At 44.9% G+C, this 21,933-nt stretch overlaps 1 protein-coding gene across 1 annotated transcript in view; it reads left to right on the top strand.

Moving 5' to 3' along the window:
* The window catches only part of LOC130117656 (ras-related protein Rab-5A-like), a 47,226-nt gene extending 29,873 nt beyond the window's left edge, over nt 1-17,353 (top strand). Inside the window, exons 3-6 of the mRNA XM_056285792.1 lie at nt 13,254-13,405; nt 15,984-16,106; nt 16,559-16,652; nt 16,959-17,353. Of these exons, the coding sequence (XP_056141767.1) occupies nt 13,254-13,405; nt 15,984-16,106; nt 16,559-16,652; nt 16,959-17,074 (485 nt within the window). The 3' untranslated portion in view covers nt 17,075-17,353. The remainder of the gene's footprint in view (nt 1-13,253; nt 13,406-15,983; nt 16,107-16,558; nt 16,653-16,958) is intronic.
* The last annotated feature ends 4,580 nt before the right edge of the window (nt 17,354-21,933 follow it).

Here is a 21,933-nt window from a genome sequence, read left to right as displayed (position 1 = left end):
TAAGCCTGTTGCCGGACTGACTCATACTGTCTGACCTATGGTCTTCAGTGGATCATCAGTTCACACACACACACACACACACACACACACACACACACACACACACACACACAGATATGCAAACAACTACACACACATGTACATTTATTAAAGCAGAGCCTACATACACCCAGCACCTTACATACACAGCACACTGTTTATTATTATTACTGCTTTTTTGTTTTGTTGTTATTTTATTATTGCTATTGTTGCTGCAGTGTTGAGGAGCCAAAACACAAGAATTTTACTCTCTTATACTTAGAGACGTAGCATTAAAGGATATTGAATCTTGAATCATTACTAACAAAAAAAACACTTCACATTACAAACGCTATACTGCAACCACTTTAGAAAATAATGATAGATCTGGCAGATACCTAGCAAACCAACTCAAAAGCAAAAAAAGAAAAATCAATCATATTGTGGTGATACACAAATGAGGGTAGATTCACCAGGGGCTGCTGTTCCTTTAGGGCGGACATTCAGAGTGCTGATGTAGGGACTGCTGAGAGTTTCCGGGGTGAGCCACGTTTGCAGCGGCCTAGCGGTTAGCTGGTGGCCACGAGAGTTTGAGCTGTATCGGTGTCGTTTTGTGTGGCGAGTAAACGGGATTGACTCGACTCGATCTCTCCGTCTCCTCATTCCTGCACTCCCACATTGGTGACCCCGCACATTGACAACGAAAACATGTCGACCCAAAGCGATGACGACACCGCTCTGGCTCCGAGTGATGCTAACGGTATGGCTCACGTTAGCGCTAGCATCTCAGCAGCAACGGTGAAGTTGCCCAAGTTTTGGCAGCACAGTTCCCGGCCATGGTTTCAGCATATTGAAGCCCAGTTCGAGCTGGGAGGAATAACATGGGACGTTACGAGGTATTTCCATGTGGTGGCGGCGATGGATGCCCAGACGACGGCCCGAGCTATGGGGCTACTGGAAGCCCCCCCCATCGGCTGTGGGAAAATACGGCGCACTCAAGGGCATTCCTTTTACAGCTGTTCGAGCTGTCGGAGATGGAGAAGGCAGATCGCCTGTTGTCACTCAACAGACTCGGCGATAGCAAACCTTCTGAGCTGCTGGAGAAGACGTTGGCCGTTTTGGGCTCGGCAGATCCCTCCTTCATTTTCACCCATATTTTTCTACGGCAGCTCCCAGCGCCTGTGCGCACTGTGCTAGCCAGCTCCCCCCTCTCCTCCACCAAAGACTACCACGCTCTGGGTGCGGAAGCGGATAGGGTTTTCCTCGCCAACCGGCAGCAGTTCGTTCATGTATGCTCCCCACCCAGACCTCGGCCCCACCTCTGGAGGACGCAGCGGGCACCGCGACTCAGGTGGCTGCCCGCCGCCAGCGTGACAGCGGGCTGTGCTATTACCACAACAGGTTTGGTGCCAGGGCCAAGCAGTGTCACCCGCTATGCAGCTTCAGCATCCAGGGAAATGCCAGGGCCGGCGCTCAATAGCAGCTATGAGCGCCGGCGAGAACAGCAGGCTGTTGTTTATCAAAGACGCCTTATCTTGCCGGCGGCTGCTGGTTGATTCGGGCGCTCAGCGTAGCATCCTGCCTGCATCGGCCGCGGACACCATGGCCGGCGGACAAGGCCCCCCCCCCCGATGGATGCCGCGAACGGCACGCCCATACGTACCTACGGCACCAGGTATGTGGAGGTGTGTTTCGGCGGGCGGCGTTTCGGCTGGGACTTCGTTATGGCCGCGGTGTCGGTTCCCCTCCTGGGCGCGGACTTCCTGTGTGCCTTCAGGCTGCTGGTGGATGTTACGAACTGTCGCTTGATCGATGCCGTCTCTTTCGCTACATACCCGTGCACACTGGGAGGTGCAGGGACGCCCGGCCTGTCAAACATGCTCGCCGCCGGAGATACGTATCAACGACTGCTCGCAGAGTTCCCTGACCTCACCACACCTACGTTCTCATCAGCGGTGGCCAAGCACGGCGTGGAGCACCATATTGCCACCGACGGCCCCCCGGTCTACGCATGTGCTCGGCACCTCGACTCTGCTAAGGCCGCGATCGCCAAGGAAGAGCTTGCCACCATGGAACGCCTCGGCATTGTGCTCGCTCGGACAGCCCGTGGGCCTCCCCCCTGCACATGGTTTCTAAGGCTGACGGCGGTTGGCGCCCCTGCGGCGATTTTCGTCGCCTGAACAACACCACAACCCCTGACCAGTACCCCGTCCCACACATACAGGACTTCTCCGCCCACCTGGCGGGGGCCACCATCTTTTCCAAAGTAGATTTGGTGCGGGGCTACCACCAGGTACCGGTCCACCCTCGGGACGTGCCCAAGACAGTGGTCATCACGCCATTTGGACTCTTCGAGTTCCTGAGGATGCCCTTCGGTCTCAAGAGGGCAGCGCAGACGTTCCAGCGGCTGATGGACTCTGTGCTACAGGATATGCTGTTCTTGTTTGTTTACTTGAATGACATTCTCGTGGCCAGCGCATCCACGGAGGAGCACCTGACGCAGCTCTGGCAGTTGTTCGAGCGGCTGAGTGCGCATGGACTCATAGTCAAATCAGCCAAATGCCAGTTCGGCCTGTCGTCCATCGACTTCCTCGGCCACCGCATCTCCCCGCAAGGAGCTGTTCCGCTTCCTGCCAGAGTGGACTCTGTCGCCAGTTTTCCACGCCCCCGAACTGTGAAGTCCCTGCAGGAGATCTTGGGCATGGTGAACTTTTATAACAGGTTCATTCCCCACGCAGCTCACCGCATGCGGCCCTTGTACGAGGCCCTGCGAGGCAAGGAAGCCATGGGCGAGGTAGACTGGTCCCCGGGGATGGATGAAGCTTTTGATGACGCCAAGGCTGCGCTGGCCAATGCCGCTTTGCTGGCGCACCCATCCCCCATCGCCCCGATTGCCCTCACGACCGACGCCTCTGACTATGCGGTCGGGGCGGTGTGCGAGCAGTGGATGGGTGGCACCTGGCAGCCCCTTGCCTTCTTTAGCAAACAGCTTAAGGACAACAAGCGCAAGTACAGCACCTTCGACCGGGGGCTCCTTGGTCTCTTCCTAGCCTCCCGACACTTCAGGTCTCTGTTGGAAGGCCGCCGTTTCACTACCTTCGTCGACCACAAGCCGCTGACATTTGCCATGGCCAAGACCTCCGAGCCGTGGTCCGGGCGCCAACAGTGTCAGCTCTTCCTGTGTGCCTCTAGGCTGCTGGTGGTGGTTACAAACTGTCGCTTGATCGATGCTGTCTCTTTTGCTACATACCCTTGCACACTGTGAGGTGCAGGGACGCTCGGCCTGTCAAACATGCTCGCCTCCGGAGATACGTATCAACGACTGCTCGCAGAGTTCCCTGACCTCACCACACCTATGTTCTCATCAGCGGTGGGCAAGCACGGCGTGGAGCACCATATTGCTCCACAGCCCCCCGGTCTATGCACGTGCTCGGCACCTCGACTCTGCCAACAGCGTCAGCTCTCTGCCATCTCGGAGTTTACCACGGACATCCGGCACATGGGTGGCAAGGACAACTTGGTCACTGACTGCCTCTCCCGGGTGGTGGCAGGGTCCGTTCACTTGGGACTCGATTACACTGCCATGGCTGCAGACCAAGCCGCTTACCCGGACATCCAGGCCTATCGGACGGCTGCTACGGGGCTGCGGTTGGAGGATGTGGTGTTTAACAGCGCCAACGCCACGTTTCTCTGCGACGTTTCCACGGGCCAGCCCCGCCCCATGGTGCCCACTGGCTGGCGTCGCCATGTTTTTGACGTTATCCATGGCCTTTCCCACCCAGGTGTGAGGGCGTCCACTAAGCTGGTGGGGGCCAAGTTCGTCTGGCCCGGCCTCAAGAAGGACGCCAAGGCCTGGGCTGACTCCTCCATGGTGTGCCAGCGTTTCAAAGTACACCGTCATACCAAAGCCCCCTTGGCGCCATTCCTGGTGCCCGAGAGGCGTTTTGAATATGTGAATTTGGACCTGGTGGGCCCCCTGCCCCCCTCCTACGGGTTCACTCACCTTCTCACCATGGTGGACAGGACCACCAGGTGGCCGGGAGCTGTTTCCCTGTCATCGACCACGTTTACTGAGGTTGCCCGGGCGTTCATCGGGTCCTGGGTGGCCCGTTTTGGCAAGCCGGCTGACCTCACCTCTGACAGGGGTCCGCAGTTCACGTCAGAGCTCTGGACTGCAGTCGCAGAGGGGCTGGGGGTGAAGCTCCACTGCACCACAGCATACAACCTGCAGGCAAACGGACTTTGTGAACGGTTTCATCGGTCTATGAAGGCCGCTCTTCGTGCCAGTCTCACGGACAGCAACTGAGTTGATCGCTTCCCGTGAGTCATGCTCGGCCTTCGCTCTGCCCCCAAGGAAGACCTCCAGTCCTCGTCTGCCGAGCTGGTTTACAGCCAGCCGCTGCGTGTCCCGGGTGAGTTTCTCCCGGACGCTGTGGCCCCCTGGTTAGCAGCTTCTCATTGGGCTGTGGCCCGGCGCAGTGCCAACGCTTTCGCTCCGATCCTTAAATCTCACCACTGCCTCCCTCAGTCCTACATCCCCAAGGATCTGCTGTCTGCCAGGTATGTCTTCATCCACCACGACAGCCACCGTACCCCCCTGCAGCCCCCCTACGATGGGCCCTTCCGCGTCCTGGAAGCGGGGCCTAAGAACTTTGTGGTGGACATGGGGGGCATGCCGGAGCGGGTCTCAGTGGACCGTCTCAAGCCTTCCCATTTGGACCTGGGTGTTCCGGTCGAATTGGCCCTGCCCTCACAGAGTGGGCGCGCCCCTTTTCAGGCCCCTGGCCCAGCCTTGGCCCCTACCAGGGCTCCGGCTCTGTCCCCTGACCCCGCCCCCATACCCATTCAGCGCAGCCGTTTTGGCGGCCTGGTCCGCCCCCCGAGACGTTGACTGTTTCACTGAGGACTGTTCGTCTGTTGGCTGTTTGTGTTTCGCTGAGTACTGTTGTGTTACATTTTTCCGTGATGGTGAATTCTGGGGGGGCCTGTGTGGTGATACACAAATGAGGGTAGATCCACCAGGGGCTGCTGCTCCTTTAGGGCGGACATTCAGAGTGCTGACGTAGGGACTGCTTAGAGTTTCCGGGGTGAGCCACGTTTGCAGCGGCCTAGCGGTTTGCTGGTTGCCACGAGAGATTGTGCTGTATCGGTGTCGTTTTGTGTTGCGAGTAAACGGGATTGACTAGACCTGATCTCTCCATCTCCTCATTCCTGCACTCCCACAATATCAGCAATCAAGGACTTAGCAGGGAGTATCACCTAGGACCCACACACCATAAATATCTTCAAAACATACTTCTATAAAATACACTCACTGGCCACTTTATTAGGTACACCTTGCTAGTACCGGGTTGGACCCCCTTTTGCCTTCAGAACTGCCTTAATCCTTCTTGGCATAGATTCAACAAGGTACTGGAAACATTCCTCAGAGAGTTTGGTCCATATTGACATGATAGCATCACCCAGTTGCTGCAGATTTGTCGGCTGCACATCCATGATGCGAATCTCCCGGTCCACCACATCCCAAAGGTGCTCTATTGGATTGAGATCTGGTGACTGTGGAGGCCATTTGAGTACAGTGAACTCATTGTCATGTTCAAGAAACCAATCTGAGATGATTCGAGCTTAAAGGGATGGACATGGTCAGCAACAATACTCAGGTAGGCTGTGGCGTTGACACGATGCTCAATTGGTACTAAGGGGCCCAAAGTGTGCCAAGAAAATATCCCCCACACCATTACACCACCACCACCAGCCTGAACCGTTGATACAAGGCAGGATGGATCCATGCTTTCATGTTGTTGACGCCAAATTCTGACCCTACCATCCAAATGTCGCAGCAGAAATCGAGACTCATCAGACCAGGCAACGTTTTTCCAATCTTCTATTGTCCAATTTTGGTGAGCCTGTGCGAATTGTAGCCTCAGTTTCCTGTTCTTAGCTGACAGGAGTGGCACCCGGTGTGGTCTTCTGCTGCTGTAGCCCATCTGCCTCAAGGTTCGACGTGTTGTGCATTCAGAGATGCTCTTCTGCATACCTCGGTTGTAATGAGTGGTTATTTGAGTTACTGTTGCCTTTCTATCAGCTCGAACCAGTCTGGCCATTCTCCTCTGACCTCTGGCATCAACAAGGCATTTTCGCCCACAGAACTGCCGCTCACTGGATATTTTCTCTTTTTCGGACCATTCTCTGTAAACCCTAGAGATGGTTGTGCGTGAAAATCCCAGTAGATCAGCAGTTTCTGAAATACTCAGACCAGCCCGTCTGGCACCAACAACCATGCCACGTTCAAAGTCACTTAAATCACCTTTCTTCCCCATTCTGATGCTCGGTTTGAACTGCAGCAGATCGTCTTGACCATGTCTACATGCCTAAATGCATTGAGTTGCTGCCATGTGATTGGCTGATTAGAAATTTGCGTTAACGAGCAGTTGGACAGGTGTGCCTAATAAAGTGGCCGGTGAGTGACAAAGAAAATAATGATCAGAAATAGATTTTTTTTTTTTTTTAGATAAAATTGCATTGCCTATCAGGCTGACGTCTTGAACACTCCACTATCACCAATAGAATATGAAAAAACACTCAAAAAAAAAAGCCAAACAATAAAACCTCTGGACTGGACAGTTTCCCCGCTGAATTCTATAAGCACTTCTGGCCAACAATGTCACCTTTATTCCCTAGAATGGCAGATGGAGATAAAAAGATCAAAATCCATCCCACAGCATATGAATACAGCACTTGTCTAAGTACTACTTAAGCTAAATAAAGACCCACCTCTCAGCACAAGCTATTGCCCCTGTTGTTAATCAATACAAATATCAAAATCATTAGTAAAGTATTAATGATTCGAATCGAATCAGTAATTTCATCGCTCATTCATCCACATCAAACAGGATTTATTAAAGGCAGACTTCAAATAATATATGCTGCCTCTTCAATCGTATGAACATATCCCATTGCAACAAAACCAATAGTTATCCTGTCATTAGATGCAAAAACGGCATTCGATAGAGTAAATGGGACATTCCGAATCAAAACACTAGAAAAGTTTGGCTTTGGAAAATCATGCATTCAATGAATCAAAATTCTGTACAGTACACCCATGGCAACAGTCCCTACAAATGAATTAACGTCACAAAACTACGAGGAACCGGACAGGGATTTCCAGTTTCACTGTCACTATTTGCCTTGTTCATTGAACCATTAGCCGTGACAATACATCAAAATAACAGCATCACAAGAAACAAAATAACACACAATCTCTACGCACATGATATTTTTTCTACAAAATCCAAATGAATCCCTCAATGAAGTTATCAAAATCATCAATGTCTACACTAACCTTTCTGACTATTCAATAAATTGAAACAAATCAACTATTTTACCACTGGGTCAGAACATTTAGAATACTACACTTCTGAACCCCCCCCCCCTTTCCCTCAACTAGGGCAATCACGACTGCTGCATTTTATTACTCGTCAATTAGTCCCAATAAGTATTTTGAGTAGTTGATTAATCGCTGGAGATATATCATTTTTTTCACCCAATAACAATGATCAGTTCTTGTCAAAAAGGTCTCAAATACAACCAATAAATGGTTAACTAATGTAGGTGGGACCAACCTGAGGGTAGATGAAATCGTAGAGTAGCTGCAACTAACGATTATTTTGGTATTCGACTAATCTCAATTATTTTTTCAATTAGTCGATTAGTCAACTATTATTTCTGTCACGCCCTCCGTCTCTGGGCTCTGGGCTCCAGTGCATGTTGTACCTCACCTGCTTAAGTCTGCACACCTGTGAATGTCACCCTGTTGTGTCCGGTCTCTGCCTTAACATAACATAACAAGTTCCAATAGCAAATTAAAATAATGACCCATGAAACATACGAATTTGAAACTTAAGCTTCATACCTCAATCAAATGTATTTGTAACATTAATAGTATGATCGTAATAAAAATGAAATACATTCATACAACTGAATTATTGATATGCTCCAACCCACAGACTAACTCGCTAATGTTAAGTGGAGGAGATTTATTATTCAGAATGAATGCTAGTATTAACGCAAGCAAAAAAATAGAGAAAAATAGGGTAGGCTACTCCTATAATTCACTGATTTACTTGCACTTAATGTGTTAGCTTACATAACTGAAAGTTAAACTAACATAAACATTACGATACTAACATTATAACCAGTTGGCTAAAGCACGAAGTGGTCGGTCATTGAAAATAAAAGGTCTACAAGGTATCAACTAGCTTAACTCGCTAAAATTTACCAAAAGATCTACAAGGTATCAACTAGCTTAAATCGCTGAAACTTAGCCATCCGAAGTAGTCGTCACGGCTCCAGGGTGCCTGTGTTTCAGATGCTCGTGCATCGCCGTAGTGCTGCCGTGAAATGACAACTCTGCTTCACAGAGTCTGCATTTAACTTGTTTCATTGGTTTATTTTCGGTGAAATGCTCCCATACTTTTGAAAGTTTCGGTCTCATTTTTTTCGCCTCTTCTTCACCCTGATTGTCTCTCCGTTGTGCCGTCATTCATACTTTCTTCTTCATTAGTACAGAATGCACTCATGGCAGACAATGGAAGCGATACTGCCCCCAGTCACTTCCTGTAGTGCATTGCAGTTACAAATGAACATTTATGTGGTTTACAACAGACAGTTGAAAGGACTTTCATAATACTACTACTAATACAACTAATAATAATAAAAATACGACGCGTTGACACTAAAATTCCGCTTGGACGAATTTTTATAATTGACGTAATCGATTATGTCGACTAATCGTTGCAGCCCTATAGTAGAGTCCTCGATTGGCTCCGAGATGCTGTTTACAATTGAGCCACAATCTGATTGGACTAAATCACCAGCAAGCCTGTCTGAGCTGAATACTGTTTGACTGCAGTAACAGTGTGATTGCTTTCTTGCAGGTGTCTTTATGCATGCTCAATAATCCAGGTAAAGAAATCACAGAAAGGTGAAGTATGAACTAATACACCTTTCTGTTACTTTCTTGCAGGTGTTTTGGTTTAACTAGTGACGGTGTTCTGGTGACTTCCAGCTGAGTGTGTCCATGGCTGTCTTGGGTGATGGCAGCTGTTGAAAAGCCAAAAAGCCTTCAATTGTCTTAAATTGAATGTTCAATACAGTATATATTTGTCTGGTCTTTTTTATCCTACATAATGTAAATCAAAAAATGTCCCCAACAAGAAACGTTCACATTTCTTGAAGTTACTTTTAATGTGGGAGAAAACATAGATTAGTGGAGCAGTTGGTGTCTATTGAGGTATTTGACATTTTAATGTTACAGGTTAAATGATTGAATATGGGCCATTTTCTGGTTGAGGATAACGGTACAAAATACAACTGCACTGCCAGCTGTGGTTTGTTTCCCACATTATAAGAAATGTTATGAGGTGAATGAGTCTTACCGAGTACAATTTAACTTATGTAAATGGTTAGCATAGATATTGAAAACAGATGAGTGTGTATTTAGAATTGATTGAAGTAAAATTAAAGGCTTTTAGGAGGACACTATGTGTTCTGTTTGTGTTTTCAACAGCTGCTGTCACTAAAGTCACCAGTTAGCACGGTCACTTGTTAAACCAAAACACAGTGATAGCGGGAGTCTCTTTCTCTAAATACCTTAAATTCTGTTTATTTAACATGGCATAACATAGAAAATGATTCTGTTTATTCAATATGGCATAACGTAGAAAATTATTTTTCCAACAAATCTGTTCGAACCACTTCGCCCCCAGCCGCATATCTGTTGTAGAGACATTGCTACTGCTTTATTACTGCACAGTGCCAAAACCACCAATGAATGATTGGTCTACAACTATGCACAGTGTCGACTAGTGGTTTGGATAGATGACTAGTCAACTAATCTGAGAAACCCCTACCCTCAACACAGAAAATATCACATTATCCAGGTATAAAAACATCCCCAAAACTCAGAATTATTCAGTCTCAACTTCATTCATCATCACATTTTTTTACATATATCTTATAAATCCGTATCTTGTTTCAATGTAAAGTAATTCCTTCAATGTAAAGTAATTCATAAAATAATTCCTTCTCTCACTCTGATGTGTGACTTTTTTTTTCTTGTCTCTTCTCCCACATATATTAATGGTGTGATGCGAGTCACCTGTGTGCATGTGTAGTCTGTCCTCCTGTCAGGTCTACATGGTGATGGTGGTTGCATGGTTCAGGTCCTAGGGTGTTCCGGTGGCATCTGGACACTACTTGGCATCCTCCTCATATTCTTCATATATCATAATTCCATTATATTTCTGTTATCCTCTTTCAGTGTTGTACACGTATTCACATATACATATACATCCATAAATACATACATATGTAAATAGGTACATACATATCTATTAAGTAGTTGTAATTGCTTGTTTATATACTGCCCCATACATGCAAACTCACTGACACATATTCATACCCCTATATATCTTATGAGATGGGTGTCAATAGGTAAACGGATAGACAGATATAGACAAACATACAGAGACCGACAGGGACACCTAGACAGATAGACTAACAGGTAGGCAGGCAGACAGACAGATAGACAAATAGATGAAATGATAGATAGATAAGATAGGCAGACAGACATGTTCTAGAGTCCTACATGAAAGAGTTTAGTTGGTCCATTTAGATTTGAGTTATTTTTGATTGGAAGACGTAGAGATGGAGTATGGTGCATGTAGTTATCGCCAGGTAGCGATGTTGCTGTCATGGTAGTGTTGACCATCTATATACAGTTTGTCTTACAGTCAATACGGCTCTTCTTCCCCTTTCACGGTATTGTTTCATGATTGGCATCAATTTCTTCTATCCTGAATCTCCCATAGGTACCGATTGTTCTGTCATAATAGCCAATGTGTTCTCTGGGCACCCACTGATACAGACAAAGAACTCCCAGATAGTGTGAAGAAAAAGGTTTAATAGTGGACGCTGGTCTTGCCGGTCTGAATGGTCTCACTGGCGTGTGGAAATCCAAGATGGAGGCTGGGAGTTGGAGAGACACCAGTTAGGATGAGGCAGGGGGACGGGAGGCTGGTCGAGCAGGGCAGAGCTGGGTCAGGACAGCTGGAGACAGAGCAGGAGCAGGAATGGAAGCTGATGGTCACAATACAGAAAGGGAGTACGAAGAGCACACGCCAGCACAGAGATAAACGCAAACACAGAGCCAATGCAACTATACCACAAAGGTAAGCAGACGATTTGGCGACGAGTGGGAGAATGAACCAGGTTTTATGGACCAGGAGAGTAGGTGACTGATGAGGCTTGATAGAAGACAGGTGTGCAGGTGATTAGCTCCAGCCCCGCCCAGCTCCCGGCCAACCTCCAGACAGACAGAAGGGGGAGGGACCAGCAGCACAGACAACAAGGAGGAAAACACTAGGAACCCTGACATGTTCATGCCGTAGGTAGTTCCTTTTGGTTCCTTTCCTCAGCTCTTTATGAATTCTTTTTGTTTGTAATGTTCAAATTTGGCGATAATGTGTCTTGGTCTGCTAGCATTCTTTTTTGTGCCAATGCGGTGGACTCGGTGGAAGGTAATGTTGTTTATGGTGTCTTGTGTTAGTTTCATGGCTGAGTTGATGAATTATTTTATTGCGTTTTCTGGGTTGTCTTGGGTGTGTTCAGTTATTCCTGTGAATATTAGATTATTGCACATGCTGTGGCACTAGATATCTAGAATAGTTTCTTCCATTTTTTGTTTTCAGTGGAGATGGTATTGACCTTGGCAGAGTGTGCTGACTACAAGTTTTAGCTCATTGTTTTCTATCTGTAGTGTTTCAATTTGTGATTGACTGTATTCAAGACTTGCCTTAAGATTCTGTGTCCGCCTAAAGTAATTCCAGAATTGACAGTTTGCTTATTGACTTGAGTATAATGACCTCAGTGGTGGTGGTTCCGTCGTCCTGTTTTGGTGGACCAGTCTCGCCTCTGTTGTTTCTGTGGTAGACTCATGACGCACAGTCTGTGAAAGTAGTAATCGATAAAGTTGTCCAGAGTTTGGTGGAATAACCCAGAAAAAAATTGACCTTTTTTCTTCTTTCAGAAAGTACCAGTAGATCAATCCGCCATGTTGGATCTCACCTGTTGTCTCGCAATGTCCTCACACTCTCACCATCTGTCTCGCCATCTGTCTGACAATCTGTCTGAATTAGTTATTCTAGTGCAATAAGTACACCTATTCAAGGGCAAAATTACATTGTATATATTTATTTTACTTATTATTTTAGAACATATGTTGTTGGCTGTGGTCGTTTGTTTTGCTGAGGTTGTTTTATTTTGTTTCATTTCCCTGTGTCTTTTAAAGCACTGATCAGCATTGTATTCTGTACAATGATAATAAAGGCTTTCTATTCTATGTCAACAAAGCCTTTCCCGGCAACAAGGTCATGTGGCTGAATGTCTCTACAGCAAAGTGCAACACATTTCTAGTATCTTGTTTAGTATTTACCAGAAGAAGTGCTTTAACTTTGAAGGAGAGCTTACTTTGACCGGGCAGAAAAGAGCAGGTATGTCACCTCAACTGAGGTGCCAAAATTGTGCCAGTTATAGATCAATACTTTTGCACATTTGTCAGTAACAGCTGAGAAAATTTTCCAAATGTCAGACTTGCCTTGCTTTTCTTTTGTATTGTAATGACCTGCTTTGATCTTCTTTTCAACTTCATTTGTTGACTCCATCCTTCTGGTTAGCGCTAGCTAAATCTTGGGACCCACAGTTTATTTTTTGACCGCCCACTCCTATTCGCAGCAAAGTTAAAACTGCCTGCTCCCGCAAGATTTGCGTTGAGATCCGCGGGATACCAATGCAGTCCTCTAGTACAGTATTTTCATTTGAGTCACAAGATTAAACAGTGCGACAAAATTACATTCTTTAAGTTGCTTTGGAATGTAAGTCGCAGGACCAGCCAGATTAGTAAAAAAAAAACTAAAAAAAAACAGCAATTTATCCAGGAAATGCGGTGCTTGTATGGGAGCAACAGATAACTGAAAAATCAAACAAGTTTTGATTTCCCTTTCTGTTGTCAGGTTTCTTAGTCACTTACACTGTATTAAAATCATCTTTCAATGGAAATTCCACTGTTTAATCACATTTTCTAGATTTATGATTTCCGACTGAAGTGATTACATACATGGTAACACATTTGATGTGGTGGAGACCAATTCATCTACTTTACTCTTTTCTTTATGCAGCTGCCTTCCTGACTCAGACAGTATGTTTGGATGACACGACAGTCAAATTCGAGATCTGGGACACAGCTGGTCAGGAGCGTTACCACAGTCTGGCTCCCATGTACTACAGAGGTGCCCAGGCAGCCATTGTGGTCTACGACATCACTAATGAGGTAGGGGGGGGACTGGTCACTGTGTCCTCTACATGATGATATTAGTGATGCTTCTGGTGGGGCATCACTGCAATGACATTGTTTAGGTAGAATATCAGCATTAGTGCTAACACCTCCCCTTCACAAAGCCAGCCAAAAGTTTGTAGACTTGTCCTTTGGTTCAATCCAACAATATGAATAATACTGAAATACATTGTATGGCTCATTTCATTGTTGTAAAGTTGTTTAAAGTGTTTCTAACCGGTTTCAGTCCAGTTGCTGAATAAAGGACAGTTTGGAGAACAAGTTCAAAGGGTTAATGTATTTCCAAACTGCAGCTCTATAAACTTAAATTTAGAAAGCAGCATTTTTGCCGACATGGTCTTATTGATCAAACCTTGCTTTCATTTAGTGTTGGTGCTTTTATTTTTTTGAGAATGTTAATGTGTGCATCTTCCAAACATAAGCTAAATAGCTTTGGTTTAACATACTGTTGCTTAACTTGAAGCAGTTAACATATGCAACTTGATTGATTGATTGATAGTCACATGAGGATACTGGTGTGAATCAGAGGGAAAAAGTGCATCAGAGCCACTGTTTGGTATTTTGACAGTTGCAGGTGAATTTTTGCTCATCGCCAAAATGTTCACTCTTCTCAGAGGCATACCCTTTTGCAATGTTTATTTGTGGGAGGTATCAAATGTTCGCAGATGACATTGTGATCTGTAGCGAGAGTGGGGTGCAGGTTGAGGAGAGCCTGGAGAAGTGGAGGTATGCACTGGAGAGAAGAGGAATTAATGTCAGTAGGCGCAAGAAGGAATACATATGTGTGAACGAGAGGGAAGATAGCAGAATGCTGAGGATGCAAGGAGTAGAGGTGATGAAGGCATATGAGTTTAAATACTTGGGGTCAGCTGTTTAAAGTAACGGGGAATGTGGAAGAGAGGTGAAGAAGAGTGTGCAGGCAGGGTGGAGTGGGTGGAGAAGAGTGTCAGGGGTGATTTGCGACAGAAGGGTACCAGCAAGAGTTCAAGGGAAGGTTTACAAGATGGTAGTGAGACCAGCTATGTTATATGGTTTGGAGACAGTGGCACTGATGAAAAGACAAGGCAGAGCTAAAGATGGCAGAGTTGAAGATGCTAAGATTTTCATTGGGAGTGACGAAGAAGGACATGATTAGGAATGAGTATAGTAGAGGGACAGCTCAGGTTGGACGGTTTGGAGACAAAGCAAGAGAGGCAAGATTGAGATGGTTTGGACATGTGCGTAGCGAGAGATGCTGGGTATATTGGGAGAAAGATGCTGAATATGGAGATATCAGGGAAGAGGAAAAGAGGAAGGCCAACGAGGAGGTTTATGGATGTGGTGAGAGAGGACATGCAGGTTGCTGGCGTGACAGGAAGATGCGGAGGACAGGAAGAGATGGATACGGATGATTGCTGTGGTGACCCCTAACGGGAGCAGCCAAAAGTAATAATAGTAGATCACGCAAGTTGATGAATGCCTCTGGCTCGCTGACACTCAAACTTTTGTTGTAAACAGCAGAGCACAGTGTCCAAATCCAGTACAGTGGATGCTGATAAGGGTTAGGGTTAACCCTAGCCCATAAGCTGCATTAAGCTTTCTGTGTCTAATATAACAATATCACTGTAAAGTCATTTAATCGGATACATACCTCTTTAAGAGATATTCATGAAGAAAGAAAGGCATGTAATGAATAATGCATTTTACAGCCCCAATTCCTCCAAGTACAAAGAACAGCATGTAGCTCATATTCAAGGCGCAGCATTTTCGGTTTTTACCGACTTTCACCGAAAAATACCCGGATTTTTTTTAAAGGAGCATATCGGTTTCAACTGATTGGGTCCGCAGTGGTGTAGCAGTCTAAGCATCGGCTTTGTGTCGATGCAGTTGCCCACTGGGGACTGGGGTTCGCACCCCGGTCTCGTCAGATCCGACTATGGCCAGACTCGATGAAGCAGCAATAATTGGCAACGCTGTCTTCGGGAGGGGGGCGGAATCGGCTTGTGTTCGCCACGTGAATGCGTCTCCGTGTGTGTCGGAAAAAGCAGTGGTTCGGCCTGGATTCACCTTGTCACAGAAGTGGGGAGTCGTCTCCTTCGAGACTGCTGGCCGGAGAGACGCAGTTGGCGAACGCCTGTAGTACGAGGATGGGTGTTTGAACTAAAATTGGGGTCGATTGGCCACTAACTTGGGAGAAAAAGGGAAAAATCAGGAATACATTTAAATAAAAGGAGCAGATCGGTTTAAACACCGATAAATTCACGGATTTTTTTTAAAAATAAAAACCGAAAATGCTGAGCCTTGCTCATATTCAACATTCATTAACATTGTATTTGTGTGGATCACTACACTTATACACAGTAATATGATATGCTATAGCTTTTCATACATAATGGAGCTTTCAGCCAGGCACTGTTACATTGGGCTGTCATATCCAATACAATGTTAGGATGGGACTTGATGTCAGACTTGTGTCAAAAGGAGAAGAGTACCATGGTTTTCCACCACATGGACCGACCTCATTGTTTTGTGACCCAGTAAGTCACTTCATCTTCCTTTCCTTTCTGTTCGCCAGGAGTCCTTTGTCCGGGCGAAGAATTGGGTTAAAGAGCTTCAGAGGCAAGCCAGTCCAAATATTGTAATAGCGCTGGCTGGGAACAAGGCCGACCTTGCAAATAAGAGAGCATTGGACTTTCAGGTTTGTGCTTTTTTTTTTTTTTTTTTTTTGGCTTATTATTGATCCATGAATGTGATTGGAAACAAAAAAGAAGAAGAAGAAAATTCACTGGAAATGAAAGGGAATAGATGAATTACAGACATGTTAAAAAGGAAAAACCTCAAATTGAAATAATAATTTTGCTAACAAATATTTATGGATTTTTTTTTTTTTTTTTTTTTATTCAGCCAGATTTATCTTACCGTCCATGAGTTACTAATGTAAAATCAAGTCTGTCTTTAAATGCTTATGGTCATTAAATAGAAATGGTTGTCTTAAATTAAACTCAAGCTAAAATGAACTCAAATTAAATTAAACTTATGTGGTTATATCACCACAAGACAAAACCTTCCCTTATTCCTTGCTACCTTTTTCCACAATACCCAGTCTGAGGTGCCTAAACCTGATCATACATACATGTTTCACTTTCACAGGATGCACAATCATACGCCGATGACAACAGCTTGCTATTCATGGAGACATCAGCCAAGACCTCTATGAATGTTAATGAGATATTCATGGCTATTGGTAGGTGCAATTGTGTCAGTCATTTAATGCCCACACATGAGCATGCATCAAAGTTAGTTCAAAGTTATGGCCTAAAAGATTGAGATGTAGAACTTTGCAAATGTGCTTGAGAAGGTGAATATGCTGCTCTTCCTGTCCACAGTAATGGTTGTTGAGGTGCCGTTGAGCACCAGTGCAGCTGTCCAACAGCAAAAGATATGGTTAAGCGGAGAGAGGGGAGACTTTACATCTCTCCTTAGTGAAAACCTTTTTTTATATTTTTATCTTGGTGAAGTCATTATTCATATGTTCACTCCTGCATTGCAGCAAAGAAGTTGCCTAAGACTGAGCCTCAGGCTGCTGGTGCCCCCAGCGGGCGGAACAGGGGCGTAGACCTGACAGAGACTGCCCAGCCCACCAGTCGCCCCTGCTGCAGTAACTAACCCAACCCTCCCTGGTCTGACCTCCACCCCCAACCCACACACCAACACACATCCTTCATCTCCTTCCCGCCCAACCAACTCAATAACATCTGGACATGGGGTGCCTCACCTCCCTGACATCTGACCTGACCTATGACCTCACTCCCTGGAAATAGCTAAAGACTCTGTATAGCTGCGTTTCTAATACTTTTTGGTTCTTTTTTTTTTACTTTTATTTTTTTAAATTGTATATCAGTATAATGGATGCATGTATCACTACAAGGCCTAAAACACATTTTATCTTTGATCAGTTGGAAGACTAACCCCCTTATGAGAGTAAGAAACTAGTGAATGTGTGATTGTGTATGTTTTGTGTGTGTGTGAGTTCCAACAGTGATTTGCTGATGCGAAGGTGATACCTCTCATCAGGTTATCTCATTTGGCCTCTTATGTAAAGCTACTCTGTCTGTGGGTTGAGTTCTCCCAACCAAAAGAAACCGAACTGGTCTAGTTATAGCGTGCCTGGTGGTTCTGTTAATTCCAAGAAGCCCTGCTTCCTTGCATCTGCTGTATATGGGGGCATCTTTACTCATTATTACTACATGGATCCTGAAAATGAATTTTCTAATTTCACGGTGTTTAACATTTTGGAAAATACACTAAGGTAAAAAAAACAATAGGGTATGAAGCTATTTATCGTCAAAAAATAAAACATCGGGACACATCTTTGTTGCTGACCCCGTCATTTCAATTAATGTTAAAAATGTTGCCAGGAATGATGTCATAAAAGTGATATGACAATTAAATTGCCAAGCCATAATCTGCATACAACACACTGGAAAAAGATCATAATATTCAAATTCTGTCAAGAAATCGAGGTTTGGAGAACAAACCATTTCAAATGGAAAATAGAAACCCTGTTTATCTTTAAGGTGGTTTGGCTGGAACTCAAAGCACCATTACACCTCTGGCCAACATAGAGCTGGCTCAACAGGATTTTTACTTTTAATTTCATTATCAGGAAATTGTCATGGCTGTTGTCACAAAACTCGGTTGCTTGTAAATCTGAATTCCTGTGTTAAGTCACAACACTCTTAAAGAGGCCATATCATGGATTTTGGGTTTTTTCCCTTTTCTTTAGTGTGTTATTTAAGCTGGGAGGTGCATGTAAAATGCCTGCATAATTACAAAGCCCAAAGTTCATGCCAAAGGGAGATATTTTCTCTGACAGAAAACACCTTGTTTGTAGTCAAGTTAAATTTATTTATAAAGCACATTTACAACAACCCACGTTGACCAAAGTGCTGTACAGACCAGAGCAGGTAGCTAAAACACAAACGCAAGAAACACCAACATAGACAGCAAGGCACATAGCTCATAGGCACAAATAAACAACACATGGACATAGGCACAAGCCAGAAATCAGCCACATCAGGAGGATTCAAACGTTAGGGAACAAGAGTACGTTTTGAGCCGGGACGTAAAAGAGTCGATGGAGGGGGCAGATCTTATAGGGAGGGGAAAGCTGTTCTACAGTCTAGGGGCTGCAACCACAAAGGTGCAGTCACCCCGAGCTTAAGTTTAGATCGCGGGACAGCCAGGAGTCCCAAGTCAACTGACCTGAGGGCCCTGGAGGTGTAATAGAGGGTTAAAAGGTCTGTGATATCAGAGGGGGCCAACCAATTTAGGGCTTTATAAACAAACAGGAGAACCTTAACATCAATTCTGGACTGCACAGGCAGCCAGTGGAGAGAGGTTAGTATGTGGGCAATATGGTCTCTCTTTCAGGTACCTGTCAGGAGCCTGGCTACAGCGTTCTGGGCCAGTTGCAGTTCAGCATTTTCTTCTGTTAGTTACTACATCACTATGTAACATTTTCATAATCCCTGCCTAGCAGTTAGTTTGGGCTGCCCTCAACACCGGCAAGAAGATGAGGCGGTGCTCACACGAACTATGTGCTACCCATAGAAATTGAATGAAAATAGAACAAACATTCCCGTTCAAATCAACATAGCAACATAGCAGGATGGTCAGAGCGGTGGCCATGTTCATTTGAACCGCTGCTATTGCAAAGAACTGACCGTTATAGTGGGTTAACTTCCATATAAACTGACTTGGCAGCAAATCATCTGGATTCACTGAGGCCAAGTAGGCAATGTTTTGCACTAACGACCAAATGAGTAGTACAAACATTTACTGATGTATGTTGTCACCATGACAACAACAATCATTTTGTTCTGGTGAGCTACTCAAATGACCACAGCAAACAGTTCAATGTCTTTTCTACTGTCATGCAATTTCTATGGCGCTAGCCCTTGGCAGGCTTCTGGAAGTTTGCCAATCAGAAGAAATTAGTGGGCTCTTAGGGAGGGAGGCCTTAAAGAGACAGCTAAAACAAGCTAAAATGGCTTATTTCAGACAGGATGAGCTGAGGGGCTGCATAAAGGGCCAGTTTAAGATCAATAAGGATTTTTTTTTTGAGCTGTGAATCCTGCAAAGCTACTCTAGTGTAGCCCCAGAAAAAAAATATAGAGCGGGAATGAGCATGATATGGCCTCTTTAACTGGGTGATGGCTCAAACTAATGTGGGGTTGATTAAATAAATAATCAATAGAGAACCTTGAGACTGTTGAATGTATAGCATCCGGTTTTTGTTTTTGTTTTGTTTTTTGTTTTAAATGGCCCCGCGACCCTGAGAGCAGGATAAGCGGTTCTGATAATGGATGGATGGTTTTAAATGTCTTGCAAAGACTTCTACATAAGACACATCCTATGTTAGACCTTTGCCTTTGTTAATCCATCATCTGTTGCTGTTCAGGTAAACAGTCTACATCAGATAGGGCAATTCTCTTTAGAGTTTAGTTTGGAGAGCACACAAACAAGATTTGACTATGCTTATCACAACTCTGAAAATCTGTTGTCATCGGGTACAATGTTGTCTTATTTCTCATCTATTACAGCTTACAGAGTGTATGGTCATCACGAAAGTGTTAGGGACTCTGAACAATTGTACAGTTCAACGTAGGTCTGCTTACATTAATTTTTGCTCTGGACCATGTCACAAATTGGTCAGCTGTTAATCAGTGGTGGTCTTTTTAGATATATGTAGTGTTATTAACAAATTCTTCCTGGTGTCTTGTTACTTTTCTCAAAGATGATGCTATTCATGTTTGAGAGGAACTTTTATTGCATTGCACAATTGTTGATCATGTTTTAATTAATGACTGCCCTTCAATTTTGTACAACAGACTGTTTCCGACTTGCTGACCTACAGCTATCTGCAGGTAGCAGAATTAACCTAGATGGCAGTCTCTGTTACAGCTCAATGAATTTTAATGGCATGAAACAGCATTAGTAGTGATGGGCTGATCGGATTTGAGTGTCTGGATACAAGTTAATAAATTGAATAAATTAGATCTCTTGTATGCCTTTTTGCTGTTGGAATGCAATTAACATCACATAGGATGCATAATGTGGAGCCTCGAGTAATCTTAACAAATTAAAAAAAATGGCTTAGATTAAATTCTCAGGTCTCTGGGTAATTGATATCAATACAGAGCTTTAAGCAGTGTAACTGTGACTGAAATGTGTTCTTTTGACTCTGAAACTATTAAGACAGCCACAAGCTCTTTGCAGATGTCAGCCACAAGGTGCTCATAATCCGCCGAAAAAATTATGACGGGCATTTCTGGATTTTCCTCCATGTAGACTCCACTTGCTTGCTGGAACATTGCTGTTGATCCCTGGCCATGTATTTCCTGCATATCTGGACAGTGACCTTCATCGGCTGGTGCTTTATTTCTCTGAGTCGTTGAGATACTTGACATGTGCTGCGTCCTGAATGTGGACAGTAGATGAATCACTCTGGAGCTGTCGGAGTGGCGGACTGGATGAGTTTGAAATCCCTCTGCAGCAGAGACCACTTGGTCCTGTCAATCAATCACACTTTTCATGACCATGTCAATGAGCTTTCTTATCCAGCACCTCCCACACACTGCTGGAAGCGAGTACAAATAGCTAGAAGCAGGGGTCGTAGGGTAGACTAATGATATTAGGGGCAGGGATCACGGACTTCTTCAGTTTAGGGTCTCCAGTGTGTCCCAGGCTTCTGGTGCCTCCACCAGACTGCATGGTTTATTGACGCTGATGGAACCTCCATTATGAATGATGCATCAACGCTCCTTTGAGCTGGACATGCTGTTGTCTTTCAGATGGAAGGCCCATCAGGTGTGCGCAGGTAAGCGTTGAAGTTACATAGTATCAGATGAACATCATTGAGAGAGTTTTTTGCAGTGTGAAAGGATCTCTACAAAATACAAATGAAAATCACAACATTAAAGGATAATTATGTTTTTTCACAACCTGGGTCATATTGTTGTAGCTTTTGCCTGCATGCATTTTAGTTAAGATATCATTTCATTCACCGACATCATTTTGGAGATTTTGGAAGTGGGATCACCCCTGGACTCAGCCTTTCAAATGGGTCTTATGGGACAACTTAACGCAAGCATCTGGCATGTTTCACCAAGTCCAATGTAACCCAATTAGCTAGACCAAATATTTGGAAATTAAAACCAAGCTAAAAATTATCAGAAATGTCCTGTATTATCAATGGTTGATGACAGTGGTGGTCTACTTTATGGTTCAACTTGGAGGAATGACCAGCCAATACTTACCATAGCTAGTAGTAGCCATCAATAGCCTACCTGGGCAGTGCAATAGAGAAGTCGGTGGTAATGCGAAATCAAATATGCAGTTTAACTGAGGCACAAGGGAGTTTTTGGTTATTTAAAGGACAAGTTTAAGACTGGCGATCAATTGTACCATAACAGGTGGTTGTAAAGCAGAGTCCAGGAGTGAACCCATGTCCAAAATCTCTA

Source organism: Lampris incognitus, chromosome 9 (assembly GCF_029633865.1).
Source record: "Lampris incognitus isolate fLamInc1 chromosome 9, fLamInc1.hap2, whole genome shotgun sequence".
In the NCBI taxonomy this organism is placed as follows: domain Eukaryota; kingdom Metazoa; phylum Chordata; class Actinopteri; order Lampriformes; family Lampridae; genus Lampris; species Lampris incognitus.
This window is presented reverse-complemented; position numbering and strand designations above follow the sequence as displayed.